The sequence below is a fragment of the Lathamus discolor genome, chromosome 1 (genome assembly GCF_037157495.1).
Source record: "Lathamus discolor isolate bLatDis1 chromosome 1, bLatDis1.hap1, whole genome shotgun sequence".
In the NCBI taxonomy this organism is placed as follows: Eukaryota; Metazoa; Chordata; class Aves; order Psittaciformes; family Psittacidae; genus Lathamus; species Lathamus discolor.
Window position 1 is genome coordinate 60,050,887 of NC_088884.1, and position 26,338 is coordinate 60,077,224.

The 26,338-nt window shown below is 40.8% G+C and overlaps 1 protein-coding gene across 2 annotated transcripts; it reads right to left on the reverse strand.

The window, feature by feature from the left end:
* Window positions 1-246: 246 nt before the first annotated feature.
* On the reverse strand, window positions 247-24,472 carry PARVG (parvin gamma). Of its 2 annotated transcripts, XM_065673006.1 has the most exons (14): window positions 24,304-24,472; window positions 20,966-21,204; window positions 19,715-19,816; window positions 19,182-19,246; window positions 16,047-16,149; window positions 14,903-15,043; window positions 14,362-14,477; window positions 12,281-12,336; window positions 11,363-11,385; window positions 9,394-9,455; window positions 9,208-9,276; window positions 7,806-7,907; window positions 3,946-4,018; window positions 247-2,106 (listed from the first exon to the last, which is right to left on the reverse strand). In XM_065673006.1, the coding sequence occupies exons 3-14, from the start codon at window positions 19,791-19,793 to the stop codon at window positions 2,027-2,029; spliced, it is 969 nt and encodes a 322-aa protein (XP_065529078.1). In that variant the 5' UTR covers window positions 19,794-19,816; window positions 20,966-21,204; window positions 24,304-24,472; the 3' UTR covers window positions 247-2,026. The 2 variants fall into 2 exon arrangements, with proteins under 2 accessions (XP_065529078.1, XP_065529070.1); XM_065672998.1 differs by lacking the exon at window positions 20,966-21,204.
* Window positions 24,473-26,338: the final 1,866 nt, after the last annotated feature.

Here is a 26,338-nt window from a genome sequence, read left to right on the forward strand (position 1 = left end):
TTGGCTTCCAAGGTAGAAAAGGCCATGCTGTTACTGTATCACCACCAAATGTCCTTTTACCCTCTCACCCCTGCTCTCCACAAGCCACATCCCAGTTTTATCTGTTCAATAATGATTTATTCTACAATCCGCTTGCCATGTTACAGCAACAGCCGCAGGGATCTGTGAAGCGAGAACACACTTCTCACATCTCCCCTTCAATTGTTTTATGCCCATTAAGGAATAAAACAAGACACGTATGGAGACTTGTACATGAAAAAGACAAGTATTTTTTATTTAAATCGTTCAAAACAGCACACAAAACCAACATCTGCTAGGGAAGCAAGCTGATCTTGCAGCACATTGGCACCACACATTGGATTTTTCTCTGTAAAAGAATAACAAGGTAATTCTTGGTGCAAAAAGTATAAGGCTTTGGCAGTTTTCAGAATCCTTTCCTCCTGCAGCTGTGCAGTATTACCATTATCAAAGGCAGGACTTGAAGACTTATCAGCGTTGCTATCTAAGGATCTTTCTTAGGCCATGTGATCCTCAGGTAGACACAACAAATTCTCATCTGTAAATGTCAGCCCTCGCACTAGGCAAGCTTTGGTTTCCCATTAACACACAGATGGAGGATCAGACCAGAGATCTAATGTCAGAGTCACTGACAACAGGAAATTAAATAAGTTTAGATGGAAGCCAAAATAATATCAAAACATTTTTTATTAGATCTCAAGCTTTATGCAACACAAACCACATAATTTTAAGGTCAAGGAAATATATGGAGGTTTTGAAGGAGTTCTGATTTAAAACCCCCAACAATGACCGGGGGTGACAGCTAACGTAAATTGCGACTAGCCTCACTGCATCCAGAGAGAGTTGCTGGGATACTTGAGGACAGTTGCTGAGCAAATCCAGCCAAGAGTCTCAGAGGGGATTTAGAGTCCCTGCAGCATGAGTATGCTGTCAGAAGTGGCAGAAGCTGAGAGTTTCACTACTCCCGCCCATGATGGCCTCAGCTGTAGACAAAGACAGCATCTATCTACCTCTTACTGGAGAGAAAGCATGGTCGTGTTAGCTACTCCTGCAGTATGCCTGGTCGGAAACTTCCTGATTGCCTAAGCAGCCTTTTTTCCCAACAGATTTGCCTATCCCACATGCCCTTGGTCACTGTGCTTGTAGTAAGCGTGGGTAAAGCCCTTCCCAAGTCTTCATTCGCGAAGCCAAGCCATCAGTCAATCAATGCTTGACACAGGAATTGGCATTCCTGCTACTCAGACATTACACTGGGGCTGCAACATGCTGGGGCTGGCCACAGTTCAGCATTAGCTTAGCAAGGAAACAAGGACATCTTTCTACAGCTGTGCAGGAGACCTCTCTGTTACAGCACAGTGTCATGCCACCATGTCATTCTGAATCCCTTTTCCGTATTTAAGCAGGCACACGGTGGAACCTTATCAGACATTTGGTAAGTTCAGCTTTCATCTCTGCTACCTGTGCATATGGCATCCAATCCATATCCTCTTGTCTGGGAACAGCTGGCATTCTGTCTGAAGAAGGTTTCAAACTTGAATTTCAAGTGTGTCTGCAATCTTCCTCTTCCCAGAGGTGCCATGGTGGCTCTTTCCACTCTCTAGTTTCTATAGTCACTCAAGCAGGAAAGTGGGGAGGTTGCAATTACAGCTTCCAAATTCACCTCCAGAAGCAAAGATTGCAGAGCCTAGAATGCACTTCTTTTTAGCATTAGAGGGGCTCAGACAGAACAGGAGACAGGGTCTGTAGCAAGAGCTACAGCCACAGAATTACACAATACACTGGCCCTGGACACACGCATACTTAGTTACTCAGGCCTATGTGAAAACTTGCATGAATACATACTTGCATATACAATGTTAATACAGCAAGTGTCAGACACAAGTGCATGCACATAAACAGTGGCAAACAGAGGTGGGAATCCAAAAAATATGACCCTGACATGCTAGGGAAAAAAAAAAACAACAAACAACACAACAAGAAACAAAGCCCAAGGTCTTAGCCTTGCTCCTCATGTTTCCTTGGATTTGTATTTGGAATACAAGCAATACAGAATTCGCATTGTAGTCTTCATATCTCCATTCACGATATCTGTGGATAGACAAACCAGAAACAACAAAACCAGATGGGAAGCATTAGAAATCCCTGGAACAGAAACAGACTGCAATTGCCAAAGACAATCTTCCACCTTTCCTCAGTTATAAAGTAAACTTAGACAATCTAATTGTAACAAGAAGCAAACCAGGAACTGCAGAGCTAGAAAAATTATTTATTCATTAAATGAACTTAAGGAGAAGTTCATTTCACTGCATTGTTTTGCTGGAAGACAGGATAAATAATGCATAGTAAGAAATAATTCTTCACTAGCAAAGAACAGATTGGATCATTTAGGGCTTTACAATTTTATTTTTGAAAGATTCCTGTATGGCAAGAATCATATTGGGAATTAGTTGATACTTTATTTTTCGGTTGTAACGTTTCCATTATGTTTCACTGCCATTGGCTGTGTTCTTTTTACATTTGCTTTTCAGCTTCCATGCTCTCGGCTAAATCAACTGCTCTTGTATTTAATAATTGTAATGGAACAGGGTAACTGATTTAGAGCTTTTACTGTTCTTACAGTGCTGTAAATCACCAGGAGAAAGACTAATAATGAAACACTAGTAAAGTCTAAATAGTGTAGCTGCAATAAGTACCCCTAAATCATACTAAATTCAATCACTAGCTGAGGATTTTCCCAGTAAAGCTAAAGAATCTGCAGGTGCTCGCACCAGTATTCTTTTACTGATCAACTCTGTGTTTGAGGCAATGCAGAATAGCCAGAGGGAAGGAAAGAAAGCATAGGTTTATCTCTCTTCAGACAAAAGGTGGACCTCAGCATGGAAATCTGAGCTCACACAGATTACTCTTTTCAAAGTTAACATAAATAGCTTTCCAAACTCCTAGCTCTATGTAATATGGCAAAAAGCCTACAATTCACCCATGCCCATCATACAAATTACTGACATCACCAAAGCATTAGTGGAAAAAGAAAACTAAAGAAAACACAAAAGTTCTACATTTCCATATATATATGGTATATAGTTATATACTAAACACATGCACCCACTTGTTCATAAATAAGTAACAGAGAAAGAGACAAGGTTTTCTATTTTTAGTAAAGATTTTATTTCTTTATTCAACAAGCTTTTGAGCTTGATGAAGGAATGATGGGGTGAGATCATGTGCCCTGCAAAGGGTCAGGCTAAGCAGTCACAGCACCACCCATTAACATAACCACGTCTCTCATCCCACCAGGAGCTGGTCAAAAATTTGTCATTGGACCATTTTTTCAATTGGAAAATTAGACTCATCCCAAAGAACCAGGCATGCACATTGAATTAGTGATGAAAGCATTCACTTGGATGCAGGAGATCAAGATTCAGCTCCCAGGTCTGAACTAGGCAGAAGAGCAACTTAAAACCTATGAATTTCACAGTCAGGAGACTGACCCATGAGCTCCTCTGGGTTTGAAAAGAGTGATCAGTGTTTCTGATTTTCAGGACATATTCTGCAAGGTATCTTACCATATGAAATGAGCTTGGTTTTAGTGCACTGTCTTATGAGATAGAAAGATAATTTTCTGTCCAGCTCAGCTGCTGTAATTTCCCTAGGAGCTGCCACTGAAATCTTCAACAAATACTGACCTACTATATAGTTTAAGTTTAGTGCAAAATTACTAAACCTATAACAGTCAACATTTTTAGTACAGAAATATTGTTGAAAACGATTCTCACATTTATTACAATTCATTCTGAATGAGGAGCTATGGGCAGTCATATAATGAAATGTGTCAGTGTCACGCTGCAGAATCTGCTTTCTTCAATTGCCATAACTTTTGCCTGGATATTAGCAATTCTATTCCAGACAAGTTTGCATGCTATGACTCACCTTCAGAGTTCACTGAAAAATTCAGAAGGCCTCCATCTGCCAGCAGGTCCAATGCAAGGTTAACGTTGTGAAGCTGTTGATGGGAGAAAGAGAGAAAGATCAATATAACAGAAAATATTTTCCACCCAGCAGCGCAGTGGCCGGGAGGCTTTAAAAAGTACTTTTTTAGTAGCTGAAGATACCGATTCATAAATATGTACTCATATCTGTCTCCTTTGTCTTGATGGAGTGCTCTTCACAATATCTAGCAATTATCATATAAAATTGGATGTGAAATCCGTCTCCTACAAAATGTATCCCATGAGATGGGCAGAAGAAACCATTTATTTAAAAATAGACCTTGCATGTGAAAGTCTTGTGCTAATGGATGTTTCCATGGGGAAAACAGGCTAGATTCATAACAGGGTCTAATAGATGCATGGAATTTATTTCTGTTTCTTTAACGATGCTCATATGTTTTCCATATTTGGAACAAACAAAAAAACATAAGGAAAAAGTTCTCTTTATTTAATTCAGAGTTACAAAGACTGCAAATCTTCTGATCAGCTAATATTTGTGAGCTAGAAGTTCATGCTTTAATATATAAAGATGTCTATACACAGTAACAACAGTGATGATATCCTTAATATTACTCACGAGAAATTAAGCACACATCTATGAATGAAGGCTGGGGGGAGGGTTCTGATTTTTCCTTGCTGGTTGTTCTCTACTTTCCCCACATAAAAGCAGCATCACACATACATGCAGTAGTCATGAACGATTTTTTAAGTAATACTGCATGCCATTACTACCTTCTAACAGCTTAAGAGTAATTGTTTACTTGAATGGTAGTTAGGAGGCTCCCTTCTTCTAATCACAGAACCATCTAGGTTGGACAAGACCTTTAAGATTTTCAAGGCCAATTGTTATCGCAGGACTGACAAGTCCATCATTAAACCATGTCCCGAAATGCCACATCTACACATCTTTTAAACACCCTCAGTGCCTGAACAAACTTCAAATTGTCTCTTCATACATTCCTTAAGCTACTGAGCAATTTATCCTTTGGGAGGCATGTCATAACTACTGCTGTGCTGTTGCCTATTATCTTTTGACAATAAGCACATGGGTCCCCCAAGCATAAGCCAAGCAAAACTGTGGGCTCTGAAGTGAAGCAATAGATCTATTTTTTACCTGGTTGTATGGTTTACAAGAGACTGAGTGTCAGTTTGGATTCAGGCTTGTTTTCTTCCTCTGATAGTCAGCAACCAGGTGAGCTTAAGCTCATACAGATCTACACAATTTTCTGATTGGAATGAATTAATCAAATGTTTCATTAATGAACCAACACAGGTAAAAGGGGCCCATTTCCTTCTCTGTAATGTGTGTGACATTTGCAAGGAACAACATGCAGATTTCAAAATAAATCTTCAGACAGAAATACTGATAATTACCAAAGAAAGAAAACCTAGAAAAATAAGTTGTTTCATCCACCTGTGCTTCCAGACTCAGAAGAGCTGGACAACTCTTTAGGATTTACAACTGGACAGAGGTCAGGACTTTTAGGGTTTTTCAGCTCTGGGCCTGTTTTGGCAAAACTACCAAGTTCATACAGTTTTGACGAGCAGAGGGGCCCTCCATCATCATCATCTTCATCTCCTGACTGTGCAAAGTTCACCCTTAACTTCAGCCTAACCTATTCTGTGAAGATACTCTTTGTCTCAGAATACACATCTTTCTATACACAGGAGTGCCCAGAGATGGACTTCCTTTACAGCTACTTGTAAACCTAATTTTTTGTGATAAACACTGAAAAAAACTGCAACAAACCTACCCACACACTGCTGTCTTCTTACACTTGTAGGTGAGTCATCTCCTGGATTTCTGCACCTGCTTTCCTCACCCCTCCTGTCCCTCTAACGTGGGCTGCTGCTCTCCTTATTTCTTGTTTCTATTTCCTCCTCAGAATCACTGCTTCCATCCCAATTTCCCTTCTTTGTGATTCGTGAAGTGCACGTACCAGCTTTCAACCACAAGCTTTCAGCTTGAATGAAAAGTTGATGCACTGCACCGATCATAACAGCGCGTGTGGTTGTCACCATTTTTATAACACAAGTGACATGTTTTAAATCTCAGGAAAAGTTTCATTTTCATACTTTACAGTACCAATTAATGTCTAAAATGACAGGGAGTTAGAAAGCCCAGGGGAATTGAAAGACGTATTTTGTGTACAAATGACAGTTGAACTGTGGTCGCTCAATATTTTTAGTTACACTGTCATCTCATTTTTCATCTTGCAATGAACATCAGAGGAGAAACAAATGGTAAATACCACTTTGGCAAACTGTTCAGCAGTAAGTCCAGTACACGGAAGTAACTTTGCTGAAATGAAATTACTAGGACATACAGAATTGTACTGAAGCAGTACCCAACCCCATTATATTCTTCTCTGAGGCCAATGACCAGCATGTGCAAGTTAAGAACTATGAGGTCAGGGCTCTGATCTGTACGTGAAATTTAGGGGTATCTCATTTCCTGAAAAAGATCTGTGGGGTTTGAAAAGAACTGAACCAAAAATAAAAAGGTTTTATATTAAATTTTAAATTAAAAAAAATCATTTACTTCCTCTAAATAAAGTTAATAGAAATATTAAAAAATTATTTCCAAGTCAATAGACCAGAGGAAAAAAAAAAATTGAAAACTGAGTGGAAGAGGAAAAAGGGAAGAAAAATAACTGCAGGGAAACGCTTTGATTTTGTTTGATTCAACCCTTCAAAATAAATTTTCCCTGTTCTTAGATTTGAAAAAGTCTGGATTTTCCTAATACCTTAAACACTCAACTGACAGCAATGGATTTTGACAGAATTTGAACGTAAGTCTCAGGCAATTGTGATTCAAACTCTTCGATGAAAAACTCCACAGGAGTATTTATATATTAATACAGGACCTCTGAGAATTTTAATTACAAATAAATATTGCCCAGGAAGATTAACTACAGGGAAGTTGGGAATCAGATGAAAGTCTTGTCTGTGCAGGGAAGCTATAATGCAAACCATGCCAGAGGAGAGATTCCCTTCTCTGGCAGTTCTCAAGCAAAAAGGATGTGACACATTTCACCTTCACAGATCTAACAGAATACAACCCAGGAAAAACAGGTTTCGAGACTTTCAGAGCTATTCAGTGATCACATGGAAAATCTCTGCCTGCAGTGGAGACTCTTTGAAAATATCTGAAATACTTCAAAATAGGTAACACCCCAGACCTGTGGTGGGGGCATTTGGCACGTGTCTGATGCCAGCTTGTTCTTTTAGAGCAATGATGAAATCTGCCTGGTAGAGGTTGAAAAAAGTGTCAACCTCTAGTCTGGCTGGGTAGGTTACAGCTCCCAGCCTTCGGAAAGGAAAAAATGTAAACTCTTGAGAGCTTCCAAAGCACGGAGGGGGCCCTCAAAATGTTCTGTTCATGTCTTGATTATATATTTAGGACAGCCTAAGGAAACCAGTTCTGCTCTGCAAGGGGTGTCATCCACTGAAAAATGTTGTTTGCAGGACAGACAGCACACCAATTCCCCACTACACAGACCCTCTGTATTTCACCAGAAGGCTTCGGAAGCATGTTTCTGCCAAAAAAAAAATGCAAGTAACAATAGTTTGCCTCCCGTGAGATAACAACTAACTTTGAAGAAGATATTGACTTGTTCCAAGGTATTTTAACATGCAGTGCATGTGTTTGTACTGTCCTAAACCACTATCCTGCAAACGCTAAATGCTTAAGACTTCACATGCAGCAGCAGCAATTTAGAGCTCTTGTTTAACTGACAAACAGAAGCACTAAATAGACGTTTGAAGCTTCAAGCTCTAAGCAACTAAATAAGAACCTACCATTTCCATGCTGCTGGCTGGAGTCAGGAAGAAATGCCTTAAATTCAGAAAGTAACCCTCCAGTTGTCCAATTAACAGAAGCAGAATAACTCCATCTGCAAACTAGATGAAGAATGATCTTAATATTATTTATTATGTTGGCTTTTAGTAAGTTACTCCAACAAATGCCATTCTAGCAATAAAGGAATTTAAATGGTACTCTGGCAGGCAGACAGCCTAATGACTCAGCTCCCTCAACCTCTTCTATAGTAAACTTCGTATTTAGTTACATAAGGCTCCCAAGTTCATGCTAGTGAAAATAAGACCTTGTAAAAAGACAGCTATTAAAACAAACTATTCCAGATGTGAAGAGACTACAGACAACCACAAGTGACAAATGTGTAAGTATAAACAAAAGAAAATTGTGCCTACTGCCTGAGATTTTGCAGAATCGCAGAATCATTAGGGTTGGAAGGGACCTCTGGAGATCATCTGGTCCAACCCGCCTGCCAAGGCACAGCCACCTAAAGCAGGTTGCACAGGAACGTGTCCAGGTGGGTTTTGAATGTCTCCAGAGAGGAAAACCCCACAACCCCCTGGATAGCCTGTAAGTGTTTGTTACGACAAAACACTTGTGAAACTTCCTTTCTCACAGTTACCCACCAGGAAAACCCAGAAGAGCATGAAAGCACAGCTCCGCTTTTCATTTGCGTGGCATAAATGGCAGGGACTGCACCTGCACCAAGGTTTTCAATGCTTGGAGTAAAGCGAGATCAATGAGCTGATTTCTGCATGTGTGACTGCAGAAGTAGGGAATGAAAAAGCCATGAGGGACACCCCTGAGCTCATCTCCCATCATTCACTCTCTCCCTGGATAGGTGCAGGGAGGATGCTGCAGCTCCCTGGCTCTGCATGAGCTGCTGTTCACCCTCCCTGGAGGCAGCAGCAGTGGAGGAGGACAGCAGAGGTGCAGTTGTGTCCCTCTTCATCAGCACCCAGGGTGGTTATCCCGAGTCAGAGGATGGGACTTTGTAATGCAGTGAAAACCACGCCTTCCTACCGTGAAGCAAATCCAGCATCAAAAATCTCTAAGCACCAGCAATCAGCTTGGTTTTCAGTTTAGTTGTCAGAACACCTTTATTTCCATCATGACAGAAAGAGCACCCACAGGAGTTGGGCAGACTCTGAAAATTACCCTCTATAGCATTACAAAGGCACCGCTCAATACAAAGTTATATTTTTTCATTACTCATTAGCTTTAGAAACTTCAGAGACTGAAGTCTGATATCTTAACCTGAAGCTAGAAATAATTGTTATGTTGCCATGTTTCAAATTACTACAGCAAAAGGGAGGAATCCTAATGGTTAGAGTAAACACTGACAGCTGACAAAACATGGTTAACATGCAGCTTAGAGCAGGCTACCTGAGAGCTGATGTCTTTCACATTTAGTCCTAATTTTCCAACATGCTGGTTGACAAATTGCAGTAATACCTAAAGAAAACAGAATGGGGAGAGAGGGTGGAAGAAAAGATATTTTTTTTTTCAACACTGAAAAAGAAGTTATGTTTTACCTTAGAAATTTTGATGTCTATTAAAAATGTAAATTACCTTTTTTACAGCATCCAATTTATCTGGAGCACGGCTAAATAATTCATCAAAGGCATCATCTTCTGTATCAAAACAACATTAATTGTCATTATTTGGAATAACTGTCGGATCAGGGATTTAAAGTGGCTCCAGAAGGTTCACACCTTACAAGTCAAGGAAGAAGAGAGCCACAGGGAGATGGGGAAAATTCCTGCTTTTGTATGTCACAGGGGACAGGGTGAGTGGCTTCCCTTCAGCCTGACTACATCAGAGAACACAATTTACTTCATTCACCTCTGTAATTTTCGCCTGCAGAGGTTCTCAAGATTTGTGCTGCCACCAGCCTGAGCAATGGCCAAGTTCCACGTCTCTACAGTTTACCTCTTTTGTTATGTTTCTTTAAACCCTGAACGTCTGTGATAAAATACTGCAAGCTGAGTAGAACAGCTACTCAGCTCAACATAAATATCAGTTGCATCAAATTTGCAGTAAACCAGCCCCCTTCCTTCAAAAAAACCACAAACTTGATTCTGGGTTTGGAGACACTGCCCTTCCTCTGCAGATTCACAGACCTCAAATATAACCAGTGCTGCCATCCAGTTTAAATGAGGGCACTGAGCCAGTGTCAGCAGTGCTGCGGCAGAGAACTAGCACAAAAGATTTCCAAGGAAATGGGATTCATTGAAATCCTTGTGTATGCCCACCCTCACCTCCATTTTCTGCCCAGGTTTAGCAAGAACAGGACACATCTCTTCACGGTAACCTGGCCACAAGACTGCTCTGCTTCAAGCATGAATAAGGTATTCAAAATACCCTTAAAAATCAAGAGCACTCTGGAAGCATAACTAAATGGAGAACTAGTTTCAACAGTACAGGAAAGTGAAGGCAGCTTTGCTTAAGGAAGATTCCTCCTAGAAGCCAGCAACAGAGAAGCCTCCACTGCAAAAAGGTTTCCTCTGGTTTCTCTATTCTCCCTGTTGGGGGGATGCTGCAGGAGCAACATCAGGGAATAGGTGAATCCATCAAACAAATCACTGAGCAACAGTGTGAAACCTTCAACAGTCTTGCAAACTAGAGAGCCCTCTTCTGGAGCCACGCTTTCAGATTTCTCTCTGTTAAGCAAGCTGTGTCAAAAATGGAAAGAGGGAGCATTTTGAAGAGTGAATTTCAGATTTCTCTTCGCAGCAGAATCAGCCCACTGGAAGAAACACCTGTTTACAGAGGGGGTTTTTAAGGTTACAGCCCACATTAGAGACCACTCAGTGGAATAAATGATAAATATGTACTAAATGAGAGAGTCTGTACCTCTACGAAGGATGAAAATGCTAACATAAAGGGCACAGCAGAGAATTAAAACAGTTGCCTTGGTTCACTGCAGATGCAATGTGCTTCTTTGCAGCAAGGAAGAGTAGCTCACATCGAAGCCTGAAGCAGTGCCTCAGCCTTCCGCTGGCTCTGCCCAGATGGACATTTTTCACCTCAAATGTTTCACAGCCCTCAAAAGCCCTAAGGGCAAAAACTCTGGGGATGTTTGCTTTACTGAGCTGCCATCCGTAGTCAAGTACCAGTAGACTTCAGAATTTCATTTGCAAACTACAGAAAGGAAATTACGTTGAAAGTGGTAGCAACAAGACACACAATTCTCAAGACATTATGCTCATAAATAGTTCCAACAGTGAAGGAGGTCAATGTGTAAACCCCCAGCCAGTCTTCTCTGTTGGGTCATCAACCGACTGTTTCATTTCTCGTCTCACCTCCCATCTGCTGTCTGTAGTCCTGGGCAAAGCGACCACCCAATTTCTGAACTATGTTGTGTTGGTATGAACAGACATTAACGGAAGACATTTGGAAAAAAAAACACTAGGAGAAATCCATGAATCTCTATTAACTGTAGTGGAAGCAATACTGATTTTATCTGAGAAATGATCATAATGTGGTATAGAATAGCACATAACAGTAAAACACTGAATTTGGCAATGCCCGTACTTACTTGACTGCGCTTCTAAATTCTCCCTAAAAGTGCAACAAAAAGCAAGAATTAGAAAAAGCATTCATCAGAACTAATCTTTTTCACAAGCAAAGCTTATCTGGGCCATCAGCTATCTTGTAAAGCAGGAGACACCGTGCAAAGTGCCATTAGTTTTATGTCAGAGTAACTTTCTAACATTTTTAAGTACACTGCATAACTGTGCAGGCTCTTGGAAGTATATGAAATTTTAAGTGGCCTACAGACCAATGAACACTTATTTTATAAGCCAAACCCATAATATTCTCTTCCACTATGCTGCTCATGATAGTAGAATTTGAAGATGTTCTATTATATAAAAGATAGTAGGCAAATCCATTTCTAGCTCTTGAAATTACATCCATACTTTCTCAACATATAAATAGGATACTGCTACTTGACTCCTTTAATAATGACAGTACCTTTCAAACTCAGCAAGCTCAGTCTTTTCTTTCACAGTAAAATCAGAACTGCCTCCTTTATTTAATGACACCATAGCAACAAAATAAAAGTAGATTTAAACCACTGTGGCTTTAGAAAACTTCCAGTTTAGTCTGGGACAGGTAATTTTACAGCACTGGATTTTTATTATTATATTTGTTATTATATTCCATGGTTACGACAAACACTAAGCCCCAGAAATGATCATACACATTATTTTAGGTAACTTTATATAAAGAGTAAAGAAGGGCATTACACCATAATACCAAATCTGAAAAGTGAAAAGGAAAAAAAAAAAAAAAAAAGGAAGGAAATCAGAGAAACAGTTTGTATACATATGTACACCTGGGTTTATGCTTTATGTCATCATCACGATCCCCAGCTATTTTTTATAAGGCGGAAAAGCCCCACAGTATTTCCTTTCTGACTGACAATGTAGAAAACAGATATATCCCCTCTTACTTGTTTTCTGTGATATATTCCACTGCATTTGCTGTCTTTAATCCTCTGGAGGTGTTCTGTTGAAAGGACAATAAATACTTTGGGGTTTGTTACACAAAAAAACCCACCCTGTAACCATTAATGAGGCTTTCGCGATTTGTTTGCTGCCTTAAATGATTACCAGAGGGAATTTATTGGAGAAGTCCAGTACAATTTCTACAGGCAGTTTGAGAGGTTGCTGCTCCCTTCTGCTTTCTTTACTCTTCAAACATAAGTTACTTACTTCCGCATAAGAGGAAGCCAAAGGAGAGGTACATGGTTGTCCTGGGTTTACCAGTAGCCGTTTTGCTAGCTGAGTAGCCCTCAGCTGGTGAAGTTCAGAGGCTGGCATGTTCACCTGGAGTCTTGATTATACTATATTATATAAAGGAAATCACTGCCTGCACAAAGCAGCTTGATGCATTTTTCAGCTTTGCAGGACTGGTGGTGGTTATCTCTGCTTTATAATAACCTCGAACCATGGCCTGCAACCCATCAATGAATCCCCCCTGCAGAGGTTTGGTGAGTTGCTTAGATTTAGGATGGCAATTCTTACTATTTCCAAAGCCACCTGGGATATCTGCTTATGTTCTTGCATGTTTTTTCCTGTATATAGATCTTAGTACTTCACATAGTATCAAAAGAACAGCTTCAATCCAGCTGTCACTCTAAAGAGACAGGAGAGGATGGGCAAGCATACCGCTTTATTCAGACACCTGGCACACATCTCATCACAGAAAATTCCTTGGTTTTCACTGCTTTTTCAGGCAGTGACAAACATTCTCTGTTCCCATGCTGAGCCAACTCCTTTGTGTCAACTCACCACTGAACAAGAGGGCACCTAGCCCCACCAGAGCAAGACAGGTCCTTCCTGCAGGCACATGTTGCAGAAAGGCCAGGCCTTCTCTGGTCTGCCTTGGGTTTTCTCAACGTTTCTCCCTTCCTGCCTTTGTCCCCTCTTCTGAGCTGTGCCTCTAGGAGCTTTCCTCATTTTTGACCTAATGACTACCTTTCCCATCAAGGGCATTGATTTCTCCTTACAGGGGATCACTTCACTACCACAACCCTGTTATTTCCATTGCCCCTTCTCTGTCTCAGGGTGAACAGCCCTTTCTGATGCTGCAGTTTCACAGCAGCATCTGCTGAGGCACTCTCAGGCCCATAAGGCATTAGATGGAAGGTTGGGTTGTCACTGATCAGACCAACACGACAGGAGCATGGGCAGCTCCGAGTTCACAATGAGTCCCATTAGATATCAGAGAGATCACTTCTCTGCTGAAATGCTCAGCTGGGTTGCGGCCACAACAGCTGCTTTTGCAGACCCAAGCCCTAGAAGGAGCTGTCTCTCCAGGGCACATTCAAACCTCCTGAAGTGACACAGGTAACTCAAAGGCATGCTTCATTTCAGTTCCAGTTATGATCAGCTCCAATGAGGGAAGAGTGCTAGGTCATGCCATACAGACCATGCACTTGGCTCCCAACACCAATGATCTGCAAACCCTCTGTTAAAATTGTAACACATTTTTGCAATTATATCCCAAATTGAGGAATATCTGATGTTCTCCTGAAGTCCCAGAGTTGACTTTAAGAAACAAAATAGAGGAAGAAAGCATGTAGATCTCAGCTTGTAGAGAAAAATACCAAAATGTGACCCCAATTGAAGGGGAGTAAACACTCCCTTCCCCTAAAGAAGTAAGCCCTCGGCATTATACCAGCGTCATGACTTACAAGTGCAGGCTTCTATTTTAAAACACTTAGAGATACTAACAGCAGAATTTCTTATTTTTCCTTTTTTTTTACAGAGATCAACAGCTGTTTTCTGTTTGGATCATTCCTTTGATCAAGGAGTAAAACCAGCAGAGTGTTTCTAACTTTTTAAAGAGACATCATCTGAACTGAGAACATTATAGCCTAGACCAACAAACTGAAATTAAAAGGCACAGTTCACAGAATACAAATATCTCTTTCACAGCTGCACACACATTTCTCCCTAATTCTAAGTAAATTAGTCTCACTAGAAGGTCTCTAGGATCTACTGTAACAAATACTGACACTATAATTACCTCAATGGTGATTGTTTCCACTTGAACATTTGGAGGCATGGCCAGGTTGGGTTCGAAGTGCTTTGCTATTGCAACCAGAAGATGCAGTGTGCTCACTAAGTCCTTTGTCAAGATAGCTATTCCATGTAAAGAAAGAAAACAATGGTTAGTGTGCAAACCAAGTAATATCATAAATTCACTTTAATGTCATAAATTCTCCCTGTGCAGAGGATCCCAGTGTCAGAGAGGGCTATAACACAGGTGAAATATACTGCAGTTTCTGTAATACCACAACTTAGCAATATCACACCTTAAAAGTCCTTTTTGTGAGACATACACCCAAAGGATGAGGAGTATGAAATGGTCTACAAGCCACACACTTAGAGGATGTGGCTTGCATGATGCAGTCAGGGTCAGTTAGTCCTGTCTCACTTTTGATTCAACTAGTAATTGAAAACAGGTTATTTAATCAGTGTTCTGGCACCCCTTTGCCTCATAGCAGCCATACAGCAGAGGAAGCCCTGTTGTGGATGATTTTCTCCAATTTCACTTCTGCACCTACATTCCACACTCCATTTCAGCTGATTTTTTTCCAGTTGCAAACACTTAGCCACAGCTTCCAGAATCACAGAGAGTTTCTGTCGCTGCTTTTTTTCTGTTAATGCAATCTTGTCAACATCCAGCTTGAGAGATCCTAGGTTTTCTTTGACAGAGTCCAAAGGAAGAAGGATGTATTTCAATACCATCATAAGGAAAAAAAGAGAAAAAAAAAAAAAACAAGATAAACATAAAATGACAGCAAAGCACACAAATTCTTATTTTAAGTTTTCGCTACCACTGAATAGGTTCCATCACAGACCCACATCCTGTGCTTTCTGAAAGCCTCAATAAAATCAGTGAAACTCTGAAAAAGGGAGAGGAGGCAAGTTATTACTTGTCCCCATCTTAGCACTCCTGTAGAAGCTACAGGAATACAATGAGTGCATCTTTCCTGTAAATGGTGTACACAGGCAACATCAACTCACATACAGAAGAGATCCCAGCTTGTTGCTCAGGCAAGTAAACTGTGAAAATAAGCCAATCCTGCTCATGCTGCTGCCCTCAGCTTTAGTGAAAAAGAGATACGATTTGAAAGACATCCCCCAAAAAACTGAAAGGGGGAAGAAAAATGAAGTAGGAACAAGAGATATGGAGAAACAGAAATAGAACAACAGGCTGCTCCGAGGTCCTGTTTTTATACATGCACTTCATATTGCAGAGAGCCTATTAGATTTCCATCTGTTCCCATTCCAACCCAGTGCTTTAGACCTATTTTTTCCTTCTTTTTAAAAAAAAAAAAAAGAAGGAAAACATATAAATTATAGTGCTGATTCCATCCAATGCTTCTGGTAGCATCAGAAATCACCTTTGTGCTCCTGGTTTATGAAGCCCTCCTTCCCTTTAGAAGCACTGTAATTTCACACTTCAAAGTTAACCTTTCTATTATGTTAACTAGCAGGTAAAAATACTTTCTTAGAAGAAAAATAATTACATAAAACCAATAGTGGATCATCAGGCATTTGTTCAGAATTGCAATTATCAGAGATGGCTCCCAGTATAGTGCTTTCTCCATCAGCAAGAAGTAAGACTCCAGCAGAGTGCAATTTGTGAGGTTCATTCTCTGATCTGGAAGTAACTCCATCATGTGTTTGGGAACAGCAGCTTACCCAAGAGATGATGAAGTACCAGCCCATCATACAGATCTTCTTCCAGACTTTTAACTACTATGTGTTCCTCTTTCAGAGTTGTGTTAATCCAGTCAATCAACAACTGTGAAGGAAAACAAAGTAGCTGGCAATTATATTCTTGTTGTTTAGCGAGTACAGCACTCAGTGCTATATTGTGTTTCGCCTTTCTCATTAGTCCTTTATCTCACACCTTGGTTTGATTTCAACCTCCACTTCCTTTGTGCTTTTTGGTTGTTTTTTTAAAGGGAAACAAAGTATCAGTTAGTTCTCCCTAATTTTCAATTGAAATAGGCATCTCACAAATTACATTCCTATGAATTTTGTAGACATGGTTATACAGGTGGAGAGACAGATCTCACTCCCTCTTCCATAAGGAAAGAGGCTGCAGAGTACTTTTCCCAACCTCTGCCTTCATCAGACATCACAGAATTCACACAAATTCAACAAACAAAAGTTTGTAAGACAAGAGGCTTCACTTATTCTCTTCATTGTTTCTTGTAATCATCTATGTTACTAGCAATTCCTTTCTTCCCTCTCCTATTTTTTTTTCCTTTCTGCAATTTTGTCCTAATCTGTCCCCAAATACTTTTTTTTTTGGGGGGGGGGAAGGATTTTGATTACTTCACTTTCTTATGTGGCAGTCTTCCTATCACCCTTTTCAATATCCTTCCTGCCTTTGCAAGGGGAAGCTGCTTGGGAAGCCAAGGGCTATCTACAGCTGGAAAGGAATCACCTTGCCAGTTACATCCCTTGCCTCTGCAGCCCCTTCCTTTTGCACTGTGCTCCTGCATGGGAGACTAAAGGAGCTCCTCTGCACTTCTCCAAGCACGTGTTTTATCCACGTGTCAATAGAAATGGAAGGTGACCTGCTGAAGCAGAACTGAAAAGCAGCAGCCACAGCCGGCTGTTAACAAGAACCTTTCAGAAAAGGGATGGGTATTGCTTGTATTTCTATTATTGCTACAAGTGAGTGTCTGGAGTTTGTTGTTTGGGTAATACCCTTCTCACTCGCTGTAAACAGAGGCAAAAATTCACAGCAGATCCCTGTAATTTAGCCAACATTAACAAAAATGTAAAAAGCAGGTTGGAAACATAAAATACCTCTGAGAAGCTTGAAACCGTACAAGAAACAAACAAGGCTTGGCATGGCACTTGCCTGAACTGAGAAGCTGTCAAAGTGTTTGGAATATGCTTTCTCAGCTGAGAAGTAACAAGAATTTTGCAGAGCAGAAAGCCATGCTCCTCAACTAACGCTGCTTAACAGGTTAAGACCTATTGACACTTTAGACGTGTAAGTGACAGAGGGGTACCACAAATATAACAGCACAATCAGATGGAAGTTGGAAAAGCAGAAAGCACTGCTGAGTATACACCTATGAGATCACTCGTTTACTGTCTTGGCTTTAAACAGCCACATCCACAGCCTGCAGCTCACACAACTCGGTTTTCAGTTCAGTTGTTGGGCCTCAGCTGCAGAGCAGAGAGTTGTGTCTAAAGAAGTTTCCTACTGGCCTTCAAATGCAACTATCTTCTATTTTAGGTACAGTTCAATACTTACAGTAACTACAGCAATCCACTTCACATTCCTTAATTCCCCAAAGCTACCTCAAAACAAAAGTGCAGTGGAACAGCGTCTTTCTCCCAAGCAAGTTTCTTTGCTTCCCTTACTCTTCCCTTGAAGATACCTCCCTGTCCTCCCCCATCCCAATCTCTTCTCTGGATGAGCAATGAACTCTTTATATTAAGAAGGCAACCAGTGGCACCAATGGGCATCCAGAGGACTTCGTTTCCTGGGACCCAATTTCTATCTCCTCTTCATCCAAAGAAAAAAAATGAGACAGTGAAGAACATTGTTTCAGGAGTCTCTGACAGGAAACGGATTAAGCACTGAAGCTCACAGAAATCTTCATAAACTGAGGAAAGCTCTTCATTTTTGGCAGACATAAATTTAGTATCTCTGTAGACAACATAATTGCATTTTGCAGCACCTCCTTTCAGATTTCGTCTTTTGTATAAAAACATTGTGAAAAGCTGACACAAAAATCAACTCTTTTTCATCAAATGTGCACAAAGGTTTAGGAAAACATAATCAAGAAATGCACATATTTATGGATTTATGAATGCCACAATATACACACACCAGCAAATAGCCTAAGCTGGTTTACATCATATTTATAACAATTCTAGTATCTCCATAATACAAGAAGTGCTGGTCTCATAAGAGACATGCCACTTTTCTTCCAGGAAATATCAGTATGCTAGCCTTCCCCTGGGCTGTACCATTACAGAAACACGGTGATTGAATACACAGGGGAGATTTTCAAAATAAAATGCTTTCCTGTGAAATAGGATTCATTCTTCACAGTTACCTCAAGCAGACAACACATTATACAACAACTTGAAAGCTTTTCTCCTGAATTCTTGGTGACTTGAACATCCATCATCCCTTTTCCCTCTGCTCTATGCTATCCTTGTCATGCAGCATCGCAGCCAAGCCAGCTGCCACTGGAGGTAGAAGACAAGACAGAAGCCTAATGCAAATCAGCACAGCAATCCTAAAACTTGTTATCATGGGATCAGAGTAGCAAACTTGCATGTATCCACGCATCTCTTTAGTCACAGTAAATGCTGATATAGGATTGCTTTCAGTCACAGTTCCAGCTGGATTCTTATTGCTATTACACTATAATTACAATGAAGTATCAACTGGGCACTTCCATTGTGGCTCACATGCCAAGTTAGGAGAGGTATCATATAAGATAAAACTCAGGTTTTAAATCTGCACTCTACACACAGCAGTGACCACTCTTGGGTGATGCAGGTATTTGTAGCTTGGTTCTGTATGGCCCCAGCCATCCTGGCATTGTGATTAAGCTGAAGCAGGCATTTGTAACTTTGGTTCTGTATGGCCTTAGCCATCCTGGCATTGTGCTTAAGCTGAAGCTCTGATTTTACTTGTGTGGAGCCCAAGTGCCAAAAGCAGAGCTCATCCCCATCCAGAAAGCATGGGGGACTGAGGCCAAACAGCTGTGTAATTTACAGGGTTTAGCATTAACACGACAGGTTAAAACAACTTAAGGTGAGTGTTAAACAATATAGTAAAAGAAATGGTACCAGTTTTAATTCTTCCAGTTTGGGATTGTTGCTTGAGGATGGTTTTATGAATTTCTTCTTCTCACCTATGAAAGGAAGCAAACAAGATCCACTACAATTTTCAAGTATGACTAATGTGAGTTTGCTGTAAAATCAGCTATCAGTTTAGTATTACCCAATATCGCTACTTGCCATATGTACCCACACTGACATTTTTTATTTTATTTGTTAGAAATTACGCTTCAATGTAATTCAAAAAAGTAAGATCTACACAGATTTTACTAAATTCTGGAAAGAGGAAAACAAACTTGGTCAGATCTTTAAATGTGAAATTTAAATTTCAGCTGAAGAACCAGCTAAAATTTATGTTGCTCCTCCAAGATTTGCCTCTAGAGAATCAGCAGCCAAAGAACACACACATTTCTTACCCACTGCTTATAAAACCATGGGACCACTGCTGAAAAATACACAGTTCAGTTATACTGCACATTTTCTGCTTGGTTCTTCAGGTCATTCTTTGGACCTTTTTCTCTCCTAGTTCATAAAGTACATACCTTGAGCGATGATGTTCTCAGCTAGGAACTGATCAACTGCAGCAGGCTGTGTAAATGCATTTAAGAAGTCTGGATCCATTGTTTTTTCTCACTCACGGTAAACTGGCAAAAATTATGGGGAAAAGGAACATGAGTAAAGGCACGTAAAGATCAAAATTGGTGCTAAGAATAAAATAAACGGAAGGGTTTTTTTGTTACTATTTCATCACTGGTGGGTTGCTTTAAAAGAAAAAATTCTGAAAACTTATTGAAAAGTGTGCAAAGAAAAAAAGAAGTTAAAAAGACTTTTTTCTGTTAATCATCAAAAAGCCTCAAAAGTCCTAAAACTTGCCTTAATTCTTTCTAATTCTGTTTCATCTGAATTAGATTAGTAAAATCCTATTTCAATTGAAATTAAAAAGCTTTCACTTCCAAAGTATCAATGGATATCTGCTATGAAAATAACCAATAATTAAGAAGTATTAAATGAAGAATGCAGTAGATAAGTTACTGAGACAGGCTTATAAATGTAAGCAGTTCCCTTTATTAGACCATCTGGTAGGGCTGTGGGAAAATATGGCATGTTTCTGGATAGGCAATCCCATCTTTATATTAGATGAAGTTGCATGGCTTCTTAAAGATTTCAAACACAGACTGCAGAATGACTTTCCTTCCCAACCCACATGTCCTCAAATGAAAGCAGAATGACAGTACACAATACAACAGTGAAAATACCTTGTCAACAAACCCAAAACTATGGGTGAGGTTTTCCAGCCCAGCTAGGAGTTGTGTTGGAGGACAGCAGAAGCCAGAGAAAGGAAAGAGGCCACTGTAGGAGAGGGAAGGCTGACTACCCTTGTTCTTTTTTAACAGAATGTGGGATGCTCCTTGTTAGAGGCTCACATGGGAGACAACTACTGCATAGCCAAGATGCCCCTATTAGCAGCCCTGCCTTTCAAGGCTCCCTGACTTGCATTTTTCAGTCAGAATATCGGTAGGAAATAGCAACTGGATGCTTTTGCACATCAATCTGGTAAAACAAATTAGGCACAAAATTCCCAGCAAGCCACCAGGAGAAAGGGTCACAAGAGAATTGGATTTATTATGGTGGCTGCAAAACTGAAAGCTGTCTCTAAAAAGGTTCTTGGTAAAATTAAGAATGAGTCATTTAGTGCGTAAGGAACAGCTGCACTGTCTGAGATTAAACTACCCAAATGAAATTAACTGAAAGAGAAAAGTTAATTAATACAGAGCAACCTAAGGACAACTTACTTTGAAATCAGGTTTCTGACAGCTGTTGCACCTTAGGAAGTCCTCCTCGTAAGTCTTCTGCAATTGCGCAAACCACTGCTTACACTAACTCAGCTTTGCTTTTACACTAACTCATCTTGTACATCTCTTACTCCCTTTGACTATTTACACATCTAAGTGATGTGTACTACCTGCCACATCCTTTGTCTCTTTTTGGCCACAAACATCAGAAGCCACTCTTTAAACTGAAATTTGGAGGCCTGTAAGAAAAGACCTGAAATTAATAATTTGCAATAGCATAAGTTAATATCCTCTAAGGCCTCAGACCTGTGTGTCCTACTCAGTCTGAGTGTTAAAGTTGCTATACCGGGAGACCTTGTCTAGTACTGATAGCTTGTCTAGCATCCAGTCCCTTACAGCAGAAAATCAGGATGAAAAAAAACCACGAAGAGAGCAAGCATATACAGATACTTGCTTAAAACTCTTCAATAGCCTGCAGTCCAACCTTCCTACATTAAAATTGGGATCCTAGTATTTAGAAGCTGTCAACATACTTACTTCCCATGAACTTCCTATTCACCCCTTGAGTATGTGTATTGCCATTCAGCCATGAGGAGCCAAAGATCATGACTTTACCTTGCGTGAAGCACTACCACCTTGTTGCTTGCTCTAACATGCCACCTCCCAGCTTTCCTTGAAGGTCCCTACTATGCACAGTGCAAAGGAGACCAACTGACTCACATTCTTCATGTCACTGTGCTACTACTTCAAGTTATATGTCTGCATGGAGTAGTAGATATGTATATCTACACCTTCAACAGTCACCTCTTTCCAAACCTGAGGAAGCAAAGCCTTCATCTTAGTTGTCCTTCACATGGAAACCAGTCTGTAATAGCTTTGATCTTCCTGGCTGCCCTCTCCTGAACTCTCTCCAGTGCTATCACAGCCTTTGGTGAAGCACTGGGAATCAGACCTGCCCAGATTTAGAGAGGTGCACCACAGTATTCACAATGTGGCTGACACACCAGAGGACTGTGCTGCCATTCAGCGAGACCTGGACAGGCTGGAGAGTTGGGCGGGGAGAAACTTGATGAAATTTAACAAGGGCAAGTGTAGAGTCTTGCATCTGGGGAAGAACAACCCCATGTATCAGTACAGGTTGGGGGTTGACCTGCTGGAAAGTAGTGAAGGGGAAAGGGACCTGGGGGTCCTGGTGGATAGGAGGATGACCATGAGCCAGCAATGTGCTCTTGTGGCCAAGAAGGCAAATGGCATCTTAGGGTGCATTAGAAAGGGAGTGGTTAGTAGGTCAAGAGAGGTTCTCCTCCCCCTCTACTCAGCCTTGGTGAGGCCGCATCTAGAATATTGCGTCCAGTTCTGGGCCCCTCTGTTCAAGAAGGACAGGGAATTGCTTGAAGGAGTCCAGCGCAGAGCCACAAAGATGATTAAGGGAGTGGAACATCTCCCTTATGAGGAGAGGCTGAGGGAGCTGGGTCTCTTTAGCTTGGAGAAGAGGAGACTGAGGGGTGACCTCATCAGTGTTTACAAATATGTAAAGGGTAGGTGTCAGGATGATGGAGCTAGGCTTTTTTCAGTGATATCCAGTGATAGGACAAGGGGCAATGGGTGTAAACTGGAGCATAGGAAGTTCCACGTTAACATCAGGAAGAACTTCTTTACTGTAAGAGTGACAGAGCACTGGAACAGGTTGCCCAGGGGGGTTGTGGAGTCTCCTACACTGGAGATATTCAAGGCCCGCCTGGACAAGTTCCTGTGTGATGTACTGTAGGTTACCCTGCTCTTGCAGGGGGGTTGGACTAGATGATCTTTTGAGGTCCCTTCCAACCCTTGGGATTCTGTGATTCTGTGAATGTTGTTCTCAGTTCCTCTCCTCCTAATTCCTAATGCTATTTGCTTTTTTGATCACTGCCGAGCACAGAGCTGACACTTTAATGGAACTATCTATTATATCCCCAAGATCTTATTCCTAAAACAGCAACACACCACTCAAAGCTCATCATTTACCTGTAGAGCTAGTATTGATCCCCCCCCCCCACCGAAGTGTGTTTTACCTCACATTTATCGACATTGATTTCCTACAGAAATTTCAGAGCCTGAGAACTGCAGTGCCTTAGCATTTAATAGACTCATTGCTGATTACTAATAATTAGCATTTGCAAGCAGTCCTTCATGTGGCAAGCTGAATTACTGTGAGGCTTGGTCCCAGACAGCAGCCTTTCAAAGAGTAATATACAGAACAGATCATTGTAGGAGACAACCGCTTGAATACATTTTGTAGAGGCATTTCATGATGACATTTTTAAATAATATTGGGGTTTAATTATTGATTATTCAAATGAAATTAGAGATTTAGATTACACACTGGGAAAAAAATTTTTCACGATGAGGGTGTTGAGGCCCTGGCACAGACTGCCCAGAAAAGCTGCAGCTGCCCCATCCCTGACAGTGTTCAAGGCCAGGTTGGATGGGGCTTTGAGTAACCTGGTCAAGTAGAAAGTGTCCCTGCGCATGGCAGGGAGTTGGAAGTAGATGGTCTTCAAGCTTCTTGCAACCCAAACCAGTCTATGATTCAATGAAATAGCATAATTTGGTCCTCATTATCTGAGAACGTCATAGATCTACAGGCTTGTCTATTTTAAAGTCAAGAGGTGTTTTATTTCTCCTGTATCACCTAAGGCAGCCAACAAGTAAATTTTTCTCGGATCAAGAGCTAGACTGTTGCACAATGTTGCAATGCCACAACTACCAAAGAAACAACCAATTCTTTAGCTGCATCAGCTCAACTTTTACTACTTCACACAGTCTGGCTCCCAGATATCCCTGATAAACAATAAAAAGCATTAATAAGCTACCAGTGGTCTCTGGTGTACAAACTAGGTGTAGAACATACACAAAGCACTTACCGGTGTTACCAAATCGTTTCAACTGTTTTATTTCCTGTTTGAAAAGACAAAAGCCCTACTCCGTATTAGCTCAAACATACTTCCTAGTTTTCTAACTAGATCGCACAAAGGATGGAACAAAAACTAAGTGGGAATATTAATAGTAATATCTGTAATATAGTAATAATTTCTGCCTTCAGAAAACTATCATTAAAAAAAAAAAAAAAAGGAGGAAAAGAAAGAATACATAAGTTTAAAACTTACTTTTACTTCCCTCTTTAGTACCAGACCTTTCAAGAGATATTTTGGCCCCTTAGCATCAGAAGGGATGTCATCTTAGCAAGATACACAAAGCAAATACACGTGGACACAGAAAGTCTTACAGTTAAATATACATATATACACACATATAATTTAAAAAGAAGCACCCCAAAGAGTCCATTTTCCCAAACTTACTATTCTCTCCTTCGGTAATTCCTAGAAACTCTTCTAAGATCTTGTCCCAGCAGGTGTGATGAAATTTATGGGGAGAGGGGACTGCTTCCCAGGCTTGCAGTGTCCCGCACCAAAGGTGCAGGCTTCCATGCAGGGCAGCGTGACGTACGCAGAGTACGCAAGAGGGAAGTTGTACAGCCCGGTACTGACTGCTGCTAAAATGAAACCACGGTTCTAACAGGAACTTAATTGTCTATGTGCTAGGTCCCTGCTGGAGGCTAAAATAAACAGAAATACAAATGCAGGAAACATGCAACCCTGCAACCCCTGAAATACCAGAAAGTATTAAAAAGATACGATCATTCTTCCGTGGCGCTGTGTAGCATGACCGTTTGCTAGTCTGCATCTGGGGCAACTCACAGAGCGCTTTTCTTTGCATATAAAAATAGAATGCCAACAACAGCCAAAATCATGGTGCTACAATATACCTTTTACTCGTGGTCCTTTGAGCCCTTTATAAAGGAGATAAGCACTACTATACCTATCTGGTAGAAGGAGAAACCTAGGCAGAGGAAGATTAATTCATTTGTCCCTAGAGAATTAGCCACACCAGAGCACAAAACTTTCATCTGAGACAAGAGTTATCTCCACTAGGCAGTGCTGCTGTTCTTCCTTCCCTTTTCCAGCTCTGATTGAAGTGGGAAAGCTCCCTACACCAACAAATTTCCCTGGATGTTTCCTCCTGGTACCAAATACATTCATTAACTCTATCAGAAATCAAATGCAACTCTGCAGTCCTCCATGAAATCCCTGAATGAGACAGTAGGCAGGCACACTAATTAAGCTGGTCTGGTTTAATGCTGTTAAGGGACTACTGTGTTTAGCTCCATGCCACATACAAGAATGAATGAGCTAAACTGGGTAAGAAAAGTGGGTTGAAAACAGATTCCCAGCTGCCAAGAATTCTTAGTAACTGATAACCCAAAATCCTTAATGAAAGGAAAAATTTACCTGTATTTTCTAAGCAGATAGCAAATAGAACTATACATCAAATTAGCAAAGACCCAGTGTACCTTCTATGCAGAAGTGAAGCAGCCTAGAAATGTAGTAAGTAAAAAAAACAAAAGGAAGGTATAGTTGGAGATGCTCTAAGGAACTCTGGACAAATCCAGTTTTTAATCAGCAGAGGGAGGAGGAAGAATTAAACGTTGGGAAATCCATCTGTAATTTCTAGGTCTCTTCCCATTTCAACTGGCAACACAAAGGACTTCTTTCTTCAAAGCCTCATTCACAAAACAGTGAACCAGTGCTAAAAAAACAAGTCTGAAACACACATGGACAAGCACTTTTTTTCCTCTGAGAAATGATGCTGCTACCAGTGCATGTTGTATCCAGCCTTTTGTAGAATAGCATTAATAAATTCTCTATCGGAATTGCATTTGATTTCATGCCCTTCTCCCCCATCAGTCTTTCTGTACATTCCCACTGCACACTTCATGCACACACACACACACACACACACACGTACGCCTGGCCCTCATAGAAATAGCCATTGAAGAACAATTCAAGGAATCAACAGCACTCCACCAATAACAACTTCTGATAATTCACTTTCCTGCTTCTCCACATGGCCTTGCTTTACTGGAGAGCCACTCTGTGCTCTCCCCATACCAGACCAAAGGGAAGCACACAAATGGAGACATTTTCACTATCACTGCAGATTTACTTGCACTTCTGACTTCCCCAGTGCTCTGTAGGCACATATGGGACTAGTTGTGGCATGTCAGGCTTCACTTCAGTGCTGCTGCAGAAGAACTGGGCCTTAAGTCTTCTAACAGTACCAAAGAGTGTAATTCAGTTACTTTTCTCTTGTAGAAGGCAAAAGGCAAATAGCTTCACCAGGTCCATCTGCCAAATAAAAAGGCAGAGCTCATCTGTGTCTGCCTGTACAATCTTACCACCTGCACCAGGGCCAGAAATCCAAGATCACTGCTTTGCTAGGTCTTCAGAGATCATTGTACATCTAGAATCCTTGATGAAAAAGATGGGTATAGTT

Coding starts and splice junctions, on each gene's coding strand:
- PARVG (XM_065672998.1), bottom strand. CDS start 19,793: ATGGATCCAGACTTCTTAAATGCATTTACACAGCCTGCTGCAGTTGAT. Junction 4,019..7,805: donor CAGCCAGCAGCATGGAAATG/GTAGGTTCTTAT, acceptor TCCCATCAACAG/CTTCACAACGTTAACCTTGC. Junction 2,107..3,945: donor TTTTTCAGTGAACTCTGAAG/GTGAGTCATAGC, acceptor GTCTATCCACAG/ATATCGTGAATGGAGATATG.